The 12,160-nt window shown below is 43.6% G+C and overlaps 1 protein-coding gene across 3 annotated transcripts in view; it reads right to left on the bottom strand.

Annotated features, from left to right (window-relative positions):
- Positions 1 to 12,160, bottom strand: part of LOC139547810 (unconventional myosin-Ic-like) — a 64,493-nt gene extending 52,333 nt beyond the window's left edge. For 2 of the 3 annotated variants that reach the window (XM_071356903.1, XM_071356904.1), the window contains exon 1: positions 11,640 to 12,160. In XM_071356903.1, coding sequence (XP_071213004.1) covers positions 11,640 to 11,732 — 93 coding nt within the window. In that variant the 5' untranslated portion in view covers positions 11,733 to 12,160. Of the gene's footprint in view, positions 1 to 6,834; positions 7,297 to 11,639 lie in introns of those variants that run through there. The other variant, XM_071356906.1, reaches the window with a different exon arrangement.

The following is a 12,160-nucleotide window of genomic DNA, read 5'->3' as shown; positions in this document are numbered from 1 at the left end:
GTGAGCACATACCTCGTTCATCGGAATGGAGCAGGAGGGCTGGAATACAACGAGCCACAAGTTAATGACTAGGTCGTTATAAAGTCTCATACATGCTTATAGCAAGGCATAAAGCATTGTACGCGCAGGCTTTAAAGTAAAGTGTTACTGAGAGCAGTACTGAAACTACAGGAGTCTCCAGTCTGGACAGAAGGCATCGCGTCCAAGTGTTGCCAATTTGTTAGAGAAGACGTGGTGATTATCGTGATACAAGTACGCATGCACAAACCATCACTAAAATGCTTTTACTTTGTACTTCCGTCAGTGAGGCGAAAGTTACCCATGAACAAAATGTTCATTCATAAAGACTTTATAAAACACCTATATCACAATAATACCACAATTCAAAATCATGGCATCATGAATGCTATAGGCTTATTAAGTCAATGGATACCAATTCCTGTGTTCACTTTAATGGAGCAGAAAAACCACAAAGTGAAGGATTAGCGATGGAAAGAGGATCACTAAGCCCCACCCCCTTTCCTTTCCCACAGCCCTTCACTCTACCCCTGTCTGTCTGTCCTGACGGCGAAGGCCACGGGGAATGAGAGACAGAGGATTAACCAAATATCTCACACCATCAGGTTAATCAGTGTGAGTCACAGTGTGTGTGTGTGAGGCAAAACAGGGATTGACATCTAAAACATGCAGACAGCACTGTGCCTGGGCTTAAACAGGCAAACAACGAACGAGTGACAGTAGTCTGATAACATAGACAATGTCAAGGTAGGCTAGTAGGCTAACTTTTCAGGCAACTGTGAAGGTCTTGAATTCTGAGACATCCTACCTCAACTAGTCATGGTCACTAGGCACGGAACGGAAGAAAACTGACCGAAACAGGAAGGTAGTAACTGAAACCGTATTAATAACAAAAGCCCATTTTTCATTTTCTGTTCCACATCATTTTGAAAAGTTGTTACTGTGTGCCTTAAAATGAACACCACCCAGGTTCGCCTGAGACAGATGGGTTTCCCAGTCTGATTGTAGTTTGCTCCTGATAGGAAGCAGCAACGAGGGCAGGGCTCTCTACTCGAAGGCCGAGACATTTCTGGTGGAAAAGCCACAGCTAGGAGACATAACTCCAGATCGTTCAACCAGCTCAGTTCATGACTCACCGGTGTACATGCAGCACTCTACATTGACTCACTACCAGACACGCATTCTACCAGACTGACTCACTCCATACATACACCTCTCTACCCAATGCTTGACTTGGACTGAAATAGGTGCCGGTACTCATTTTAGGTGCCGGTACTACACGTTGCATCGTGCCAAAGAACATCCCTTAGCCGTGGTACATTGACCATATACCACACCTCCTCGGGACTTATTGCTCAAGCAGGCTATGGATCCCAGATTCCATATCCTCCTCCACTTCTACCAGGTTGTGAAACATCAGTTTGGCCTCACTATCTATCACAGTATTTGGTATGTTATTAGGATCACAGCTAATGTCAATGTGTCTGTTACGTCAATGTGGCTGTTATCAGGGCAGCTTGTCCCAGACATGTCCTCGCTCGCTGTTGCTTGGGTTTCAAACTCTGGGCACCAAGAACATGTTCAAAATAGTCACGGTCAGGGAGTGTGACACGTCACACATGTGAAACCATAGCAACTGAGAATGTACAGTACTTTTGCAAGCGGTCCCTAGGTCCACCAATTCACAAGGCCTGGATGAACATTGTCAAGACCATACATTATTTGACCTAGCATGTTCCTATTTCTACTACATCATCTCCCTTGTCCTCTCAATCTTTGTTCATTAATCTATAGTACAAATCCAACCGTTCATCTGTTCCAACTAACAAGGTTATCCAACAACCTACAGTGTTGGTGACAAGTGTTTAGTGGGGGTGTCGTCAGAGGTTGACGAAATGGTTTAGAGCAGTGGTTCTCAAACGTTTTATAGTCCCGTACCCCTTCAAACATTCAACGTCCAGCTGCGTACCCCTTCTAATACCAGGGTCAAGGCACTTTTTGCCATCATTGTAACCCTGCCTCACACACTACACAATATGTTTAATAAACAGAAGAATGAGTGTGAGTTTGTCACTTCCCATGAGCCGGGTTGTGACAGAGAGCTCTTATAGAACCTCTTTATTTAACCATCTTACATACAAGACGTTATTTGTTCATCGAAATTTGTGAATAACTCACCACAGGTTAATGAGAAGGGTGTGCTTGAAAGGATGCACACAACTCTGCAATGTTGGCTTGTATTGGAGAGAGTCTCAGTCTTAAATCATTTTATATACACTGCTCAAAAAAATAAAGGGAACACTTAAACAACACAATGTAACTCCAAGTCAATCACACTTCTGTGAAATCAAACTGTCCACTTAGGAAGCAACACTGATTGACAATAAATTTCACATGCTGTTGTGCAAATGGAATAGACAAAAGGTGGAAATTATAAGCAATTAGCAAGACACCCCCAATAAAGGAGTGATTCTGCAGGTGGTGACCACAGACCACTTCTCAGTTCCTATGCTTCCTGGCTGATGTTTTGGTCACTTTTGAATGCTGGCGGTGCTCTCACTCTAGTGGTAGCATGAGACGGAGTCTACAACCCACACAAGTGGCTCAGGTAGTGCAGCTCATCCAGGATGGCACATCAATGCGAGCTGTGGCAAGAAGGTTTGCTGTGTCTGTCAGCGTAGCGTCCAGAGCATGGAGGCGCTACCAGGAGACAGGCCAGTACATCAGGAGACGTGGAGGAGGCCGTAGGAGGGCAACAACCCAGCAGCAGGACCGCTACCTCCGCCTTTGAGCAGGAGGAGCACTGCCAGAGCCCTGCAAAATGACCTCCAGCAGGCCACAAATGTGCATGTGTCTGCTCAAACGGTCAGAAACAGACTCCATGAGGGTGGTATGAGGGCCCGACGTCCACAGGTGGGGGTTGTGCTTACAGCCCAACACCGTGCAGGACGTTTGGCATTTGCCAGAGAACACCAAGATTGGCAAATTCGCCACTGGCGCCCTGTGCTCTTCACAGATGAAAGCAGGTTCACACTGAGCACATGAGCACATGTGACAGACGTGACAGAGTCTGGAGAAGCCGTGGAGAACGTTCTGCTGCCTGCAACATCCTCCAGCATGACCGGTTTGGCGGTGGGTCAGTCATGGTGTGGGGTGGCATTTCTTTGTGGGGCCGCACAGCCCTCCATGTGCTCGCCAGAGGTAGCCCGTCTGCCATTAGGTACCGAGATGAGATCCTCAGAGCCCGTGTGAGACCATATGCTGACACATGCACATTTGTGGCCTGCTGGAGATCATTTTGCAGGGCTCTGGCAGTGCTCCTCCTTGCACAAAGGCGGAGGTAGCGGTCCTGCTGCTGGGTTGTTGCCCTCCTACGGCCTCCTCCACGTCTCCTGATGTACTGGCCTGTCTCCTGGTAGCACCTCCATGCTCTGGACACTACGCTGACAGACACAGCAAACCTTCTTGCCACAGCTCACATTGATGTGCCATCCTGGATGAGCTGCACTACCTGAGCCACTTGTGTGGGTTGTAGACTCCGTCTCATGCTACCACTAGAGTGAAAGCACCGCCAGCATTCAAAAGTGACCAAAACATCAGCCAGGAAGCATAGGAACTGAGAAGTGGTCTGTGGTCACCACCTGCAGAATCACTCCTTTATTGGGGGTGTCTTGCTAATTGCCTAGAATTTCCACCTTTTGTCTATTCCATTTGCACAACAGCATGTGAAATTTATTGTCAATCAGTGTTGCTTCCTAAGTGGACAGTTTGATTTCACAGAAGTGTGATTGACTTGGAGTTACATTGTGTTGTTTAAGTGTTCCCTTTATTTTTTTGAGCAGTGTATATATATATACACACACACACATTTGAAGTTGTAAGTTTACATACACTTAGGTTGGAGTCATTAAAACTCGTTTTTCAACCACTCCACAAATTTCTTGTTAACAAAACATAGTTTTGGCAAGTCGGTTAGGACATCTACTTTGCACATGACACAAGTAACTTTTCCAACAATTGTTTACAGACAGATTATTTCACTGTCTCACAATTCCAGTGGGTCAGAAGTTTACATACACTAAGTTGACTGTGCCTTTAAACAGCTTGGAAAAATCCAGAAAATGATGTCATGGCTTTAGAAGCTTCTGATAGGCTAATTGACATAATTTGAGTCAATTGGAGGTGTACCCTCTGGATGTATTTCAAGGCCTATCTTCAAACTCAATGCCTCTTTGCTTGACATCATGGGAAAATCTAAAGAAATCAGCCAAGACCTCAGAAAAAAAATGGAGACCTCCACAAGTCTGGTTCATCCTTGGGAGCAATTTCCAAACGCCTGAAGATACCACATTCATCTGTACAAACAATAGTATGCAAGTATAAACACCATGGGACCACGCAGCCGTCATACCGCTTAGGAAGGAGACACGTTCTGTCTCCTAGAGATTAACGTACTTTGGTGCAAAAAGTGCAAATCAATCCCAGAACAAACAGCAAAGGACCTTGTGAAGATGCTGGAGGAAACAGGTACAAAAGTATCTATATCCACAGTAAAACAAGTCCTATATCGACATAACCTGAAAGGTCGCTCAGCAAGGAAGAAACCACTGCTCCAAAACCGCCATAAAAAAGTCAGACTACGGTTTGCAACTGCACATGGGGACAAAGATCGGACTTTTTGGAAAAATGTACTCTGGTCTGAGCATCATGTTGTGCAGCATCATGTTGTGGGGGTGCTTTGTTGCAGGAGGGACTGGTGCACTTCACAAAATAGATGGCATCAAATTATGTGGATATATTGAAGCAACATCTCAAGACATCAGTCAGGAAGTTAATGCTTGGTCGCAAATGAGTCTTCCAAATGGACAATGACCCCAAGCATACTTCCAAAGTTGTGGCAAAATGGCTTAAGGACAACAAAGTCAAGGTATTGGAGTGGCCATCACAAAGCCCTGACCTCAATCCTATAGAAAATTTGTGGGCAGAACAGAAAAAGCGTGTGCGAGCAAGGAGGCCTACAAACCTGACTCAGTTACACCAGCTCTGTCAGGAGGAATGGGCCAAAATTCACCCAACTTATTGTGGGAAGCTTGTGGAAGGCTACCTGAAACATTTGACCCAAGTTAAACAATTTAAAGGCAATACTACCAAATACTAATTGAGTGTATGTAAACTTCTGACCCACTGGGAATGTGATGAAAGAAATAAAAGCTGAAATAAATCACTCTACTATTATTCTGACATTTCACATTAAAATAAAAGTGCTTATATTAATCCTTTTACTCTGATTAAATGTCAGGAATTGTGAAAAACTGAGTTTAAATGTATTTGGCTAAGGTGTATGTAAACTTCCGACTTCAACTGTATATATTTTTTTTAATGTGAATCACATTTTTATTTGGCGTACCCCGACGGCATTTCGCGTACCCCTGGGGGGTAGTTTGGGAACCCTGGTTTAGAGCAATCAATCAGGCAGCCATGTTGGCCAAGTTTGAGTAGTAAGCCCTGAGAGTTTCCTGTCAGAGATGGAAGAGGCTGAGCCAGGTGTATCCTATTAAGTCTCCTGGGGTAAGGCTGTGCAGCATTGACAGCTGGCTCTATGACAAGAGGGCCACAACAAGACAAGGTCTGCAGAGCAGCCCATGTCACCACCATTCTGGTCACACACACACACACACACACAGGCTGGTCACATGTAGCAGCAAATGACAAAGACGGGGGGTGGGGGGGGGCTTTAAATAACAAACAGAATTGCCCAATGGCAAAGCGATACATGCAAAAAGGATATTATGCAAACAACTTGGTGGGGTCAAGCAGTGGGTTATATTTGGCTCGGTGAATGCCACTCTTAAGCTTTGTGAGACAGAGCTGGGAGATGCCCAACTGTAGAGTGCAGACAGCCGGGAAAAAGCTCAATCCCCAAATGATTCTGCCGTGGGCTAAAACTGGAATCCTTGTTGCGATGACTTATTGTTTTGGAGGGGAGGGGGGGAAATCATAGCATCCCTCCGAGCTACTCTAATGGAAAGTCTTGGTTTACAGTTAAACAGAAGACAAAAAAAATCCCCAATAACTTTTGTTGTGGGAAACCGTATTGACAATCCCATCGATTGGTTTTAGTGCTTGCCTAATTCAACAATTGATAAACAAAAACACTATTTTATTACTGCATCTACACATACAGCCACAATATGTGAGTGGAGAGCCATGACTCAACCCTATATCCAGTTGGGGTTGGACACTCACAGTCTTGTTGACATAAACACAGGTCACCCAAGAAGACACACTCACACAGCTAGCTCACATAAATCAGGGCAGGGCATAGACTGGCAGCTGTTCGGGTGGTAAAGTTGTTACATCATACATGTCATTGCTTCCCTGACTGACAGCCGCTCCTAATAGCCTCAGGATCCCATACATTGACGAATTAAAACATGTATGGTAGTAGTTACCACCAGATAAGTATCACTAAATAGGCTAACAACCTAACTGGACTAAGCTGCCTGGTGGTGTGTGAGTAGGCCTATAAAACACAGTTTTAAACCACTATTTAAATGTTAGGCTACAACAGGTGTCTTAAGTTCAATTCATTCACCTTGGTTAATCAGACATAAACTCTAAGGTTAGAGATTGTTTTCACAGACTTGTTTGCATATACGGCACGAGCACTTGACTTCAACCCAGCGTGCGACTCGTCACCGACTTGCTACATTGTCACAAATATGACGCACGCAAACTTCCTCCCGCTACAAAATGACTTTTTAACAGCCTGTTTAGGTAACGGAGGAGAAACAAGGTACCTGAAGATATACCTACCTTCAATGAGTCGAAGTCAATGCGACACAGTAGGCTTCTTCGCCCTGATGTCTCGTCAGCGGTAGGCTACAAAAAGACAGCAAACTGCTCTCTCTCGTTAGACCAGCACAATAGTGAAAACCCCAGATTCAACTCTGTCTCTGTTGACCAGTCCTGTTAGCGATTCCTCGTTACTGATCTCACAAGCAACTCCAATCTGGGGGCTGTAATTCTACAGTGAAGGTTTCTTCTCTCAAATACAATAGGCTAACTCTGTCCACAGCCTTTGTAGCCTAGAATATCCACCACTATTCACCTATTTTAAATGAACTTCTTTTTTCTTTTTTTTTAAGAGTAACGATGTTTAGCAAATATACTTATATTATACAACAGTAATTTTAAGCCATAAAAAAAAAATATGATTACATTATTCTGAGACACTCGGTATTTCAGTCCCCCGGTGAGTCGTGGAACAAATGTCAGTAATTTCCCCTCCCTCTTTCAAACACGCAACAGCGTTTATGCTGCGTTCATAACCAATTGGGAAGATGGTAATTACCAGTTGTGTAGTCGTAAATAAAGTTGGATGACTTCAAGTGCTTTGAACTCGTTGAGAAACGCCGATTGGCTAATGATCAACAAGGTGTATTAACCATAAACTAAAAAAACAGCTATCATGCTTGTAAAAGCAACGCGAATCCTAAATGCCCATGAAGCCTATGAATTTTTGTATAAATGTGTATACCCCTGTGTATAAAGTTTGTCTGTGTTATTTGGTATATTGTGTTATATTTGTTGTTAATAAAAAAAAAATGGTTGTAAACAAATTATAGCGTTGAAAAACCATATGAATAGATAGCTTTTTATAAATATATGCGGCATTCACATGCTAGTTGGAACTCGGAAATTGTTCCGGTTATAGTTATACACGTGCCGCGTTCAACTAGGGTAGCAAGTCAAACATTTCGGAGTTTCCTAGTTCCGAATAGCACTTGACTGCGACAATAGACGAATCCCACTTGTAATTATGAGTTGGAGGGGGGTTCAAGTGGATTTTTACCAGGCGTATATTGTAAATACCACCTTCACACTTGGTTATGAACGTATCATTGATACCAGGAAGTTCTCGAGACCCATCCCACAGATTTAAGGTGGATTATCGTTTGTTGTACATCATGCTGTCACAACTTTCTTTTAAAACTGTGTTCAACAGGTGTAACACTTAATAGGCTATATGGGTGCTAGCATATGCAACGTTTGCATTTGATAGCCATGTGTGAACCTAACTTTGCACTGTGAGAGCACTTCCTTGCTTTGATTAGCCTATTCAATGTGTGCCTATATGGAATGGATGTCTCTAGCTTCTACCCTAAGAACATTGAGTGTCTGTAAATATTGTGGTACTGGTGAGAATATGCAGTTGAAAATGAACCTGAACGAGAAAAGAAAAACCGCCGACGGCATTCAACTCACTTCGCTGACTTCGTAGTAGTGTTCTTCTACCCTCTACTGTCAACAGACCTGTCACTACACTAGTCCGCGTACTGCCATGCGTTGCATGGTTCTTGAAAAGGGTGTGTGGCGACATGCGCGTTTTTCATCAGATCTATTGCAGAGAATTCAACAATTTGCTATTGCTATAAATGTCAATGTTATTCAAATCTATTATACACATTCTACTGTCATAGTAGACTATAGGTCTGTGGCATGTACACTGTACCGTCCACTGTCAGCATTGCCTAATTATTGTCCGCATTTCTATTGGTGCATATTACACGCCCTCTTCCCATGTGAAGGTGACCTTTGCAGTTCAATTGCCTGCCTGTATGTGTGTGATAATGGACTGCAATAGCACCGCTGCCATAGTGATCGATTCATTACTATAGCCCACCTTCTCTCTCTCTCTCTTTCTCTCTTTCTCTCTCTCTCAATTTAATTTCAATTTGAGGGCTTTCTTGGCATGGGAAACATATGTTTACATTGCCAAAGCAAGTGAAATAGATAATAAACAATAGAAAATGAACAGTAAACATTACACTCACAAAAGTTCCAAAAGAATAAAGACATTTCAAATGTCATATTATGTCTATATACAGTGTTGTAACGATGTGCAAATAGTTAAAGTACAAAAAGGAAAATAAATAAATATAGGTTGTATTTACAATGGTGTTTGTTCTTCACTGGTTGCCCTTTTCTTGTGGCAACAGGTCACACATCTTGCTGCTGTGATGGCACACTGTGGTATTTCACCCAATAGATATGGGAGTTTATCAAAATTGAATTTGTTTTCGAAATCTTTGTGGGTCTGTGTAATCTGAGGGAAATATGTCTCTCTCTCTCTCTCTCACACACACATACACCCCCCCACCACCCACCACCCACACACACTCTCTCTCTGACACACACGCACACTCTCTCTTAAAAAACACACCACCCAACTGTGCTATCTCTCCTCACTCTGCTGTAACTATGCTGGGAGGAAAGGTTGTATCCTGTTGACAAGGCCCTGGTCAATGGTAAGACAGACTGTACTCCAGGGAGTGTCTCTGTCTGTCGCCACAGAATCTGAGTGAAACTGGAAGAGGGCATTGTTCCTTTCTCGATATGGAATTAGAAAATAGTGCATATGCCTCCTTATTAAATCGCACACTACACATGTCTTCAGTTCACAAGTCCACATGTTCAATCGCACACTACACGTGTCTTCAGTTCACAAGTCCACATGTTCAATCGCACACTACACGTGTCTTCAGTTCACAAGTCCACATGTTCAATCGCACACTACACGTGTCTTCAGTTCACAAGTCCACATGTTCAATCGCACACTACACGTGTCTTCAGTTCACAAGTCCACATGTTCAATCGCACACTACACGTGTCTTCAGTTCACAAGTCCACATGTTCAATCGCACACTACACGTGTCTTCAGTTCACAAGTCCACATGTTCAATCACACACTACACGTGTCTTCAGTTCACAAGTCCACATGTTCAATCGCACACTACACTTGTCTTCAGTTCACAAGTCCACATGTTCAATCGCACACTACACGTGTCTTCAGTTCACAAGTCCACATGTTCAATCGCACACTACACGTGTCTTCAGTTCACAAGTCCACATGTTCAATCGCACACTACACGTGTCTTCAGTTCACAAGTCCACATGTTCAATCGCACACTACACGTGTCTTCAGTTCACAAGTCCACATGTTCAATCGCACACTACACGTGTCTTCAGTTCACAAGTCCACATGTTCAATCACACACTACACGTGTCTTCAGTTCACAAGTCCACATGTTCAATCGCACACTACACTTGTCTTCAGTTCACAAGTCCACATGTTCAATCGCACACTACACGTGTCTTCAGTTCACAAGTCCACATGTTCAATCGCACACTACACGTGTCTTCAGTTCACAAGTCCACATGTTCAATCGCACACTACACGTGTCTTCAGTTCACAAGTCCACATGTTCAATCGCACACTACACGTGTCTTCAGTTCACAAGACCACATGTTCAATCACACACACACAAAATCAGAGGCACGCGAGGGTGACGTGGCGGAATGTTGGGATGTATGGGAAATGCATGTGCTGTTCCGGAATTTCTCTGTCTTTTCCTCACCTACATTCCATACCGTTCCAGTCATTAGCCATTCCTGCTCACTGAATTAACATAAGGCTCAAACTAAACGTATAAAGTTAACAGCGTCTCACTGGTTGTACATTATAGATTTCTATTCATTCTTAAGATCCAAGTTGGTCAAATTTGCTTTGTGTACTCGTTCAACATTCCATTAACCTGCACTGCTTTCATTAACCTGCACTGCCTGTTATTTCACCATATGCTGTCTGATTTAAAGCCTCACACCCTGCATTCCTTAGATTGTGTGAACTGGAGAACCAGTCCCACCCACTCTCACATTCACCAGGAACTTGTGCAACAGAGATGGAAAAAATGTCTTGGCAGAGAATAATGCTCTCCCCATTCCATAGAGAAACATGTAACCCTTCTTTAAATTGATCATACGTTATATTAATATCATTATTGAAGTGGCAATCAACCATTCAGTTGGTTTGGATTTTCTTATTGTTTATAATTAGTTTATTCAAATTACGCCCTCTATCTTGAAATGAAGACAGTGCCTCTCCACCGTTCATTTTTGTCTTGTATACTGTTCTGAATCTGCATTTACATTGGATGAACTTTTCACACCCCTTCACACACTGAAGTAGCCAGCACATTATAAGCCACGTGTAACTTTTTTCACTTGGCGCTCTGCTGAACCAGTATGCATAATCAACATCAATGGCCCAGCACTGAGTGGAAAAATCGAATGAGGATGATATTGATTGCACTCTGTCAAGCCAGCTATTTGGCACAAACACATTTACCGTACATAGTCAAGCCGCTTGGAGGCTGCTGAGTGGAGGACGGCTCATAATAATGGCTGGAACGGCATCAAACCATGTGTTGGATTTATTTGATACCATTCCACCTATTTCGCTCCAGCCATTACCACGGGCCTGTCCTCCCCAATTAAGGTGCCACCAACCTCCTGTGGTCAAGCGAAAAAACAGTGTGAGCAGCCACGATAAACTATTTTTTTTTAAACCGTGCACAGTGAACCTCTAAAATGATACATCAGCTCTACTTCCACACAGCCAGATCCTAGCCTGGTCCCAGACATGTCTGTGCTGTCTCGCCAACGTTAGCAAAGTTAGCAAGACAGCACGAACAGATCTAGGACCATGCTAGGGAAATCCTACTCTAGGACAGCTAGTTATTTAAAGTGTATGAGGAGTGAGCAATGGATGGACTCACCTTGGTGCAGCTGTGGCAGAAGCTCTCGCCATTCTTCCCAGGGGACAGGATGATCTCACCTGTAGGGACCAACTGGATCCTCAGCTCCATCATGGTCGCTTCTCTCTCTTTCCTTCTCTCTTTCTCGATCCCTTTCTCTCTGTCTCTCTCTCTGTCCTCCGCCCACTTACTCGGTCCTCCTGACGGCGTAGCAATGAATTCACCCCTTGCACGTTTGTACAAATTCCTCCCCTTAACGTCTGCGAGAGGAATAGGGCACTTTCTGTTATTCTGTCAATAGAAAGAAGGAAAGGACAACTAAAGTAGAAAAACAGATATTTTACTGGCAGCACATACAGTCGTTTACATGTATGCTTCTTTTCTCAGCTATCTAACGAGGCCAAGACAGTCAAAGCACAAGGATGTTTCCTGCTTCTGTGCAGAGTGCTCTAGTGCAAATTTCCCCTTAGCAGGCAAAGGATATGTGTAGATAGTTAGTGTCAGGCTCTCTTTCCACACCCGGCCCAGCAGTATAATTGATG

Source organism: Salvelinus alpinus, chromosome 21 (genome assembly GCF_045679555.1).
Source record: "Salvelinus alpinus chromosome 21, SLU_Salpinus.1, whole genome shotgun sequence".
NCBI lineage: Eukaryota > Metazoa > Chordata > Actinopteri > Salmoniformes > Salmonidae > Salvelinus > Salvelinus alpinus.
The sequence above is the reverse complement of the archived record's forward strand: the minus strand, read 5'-3'. Positions and strand labels throughout refer to the sequence as shown.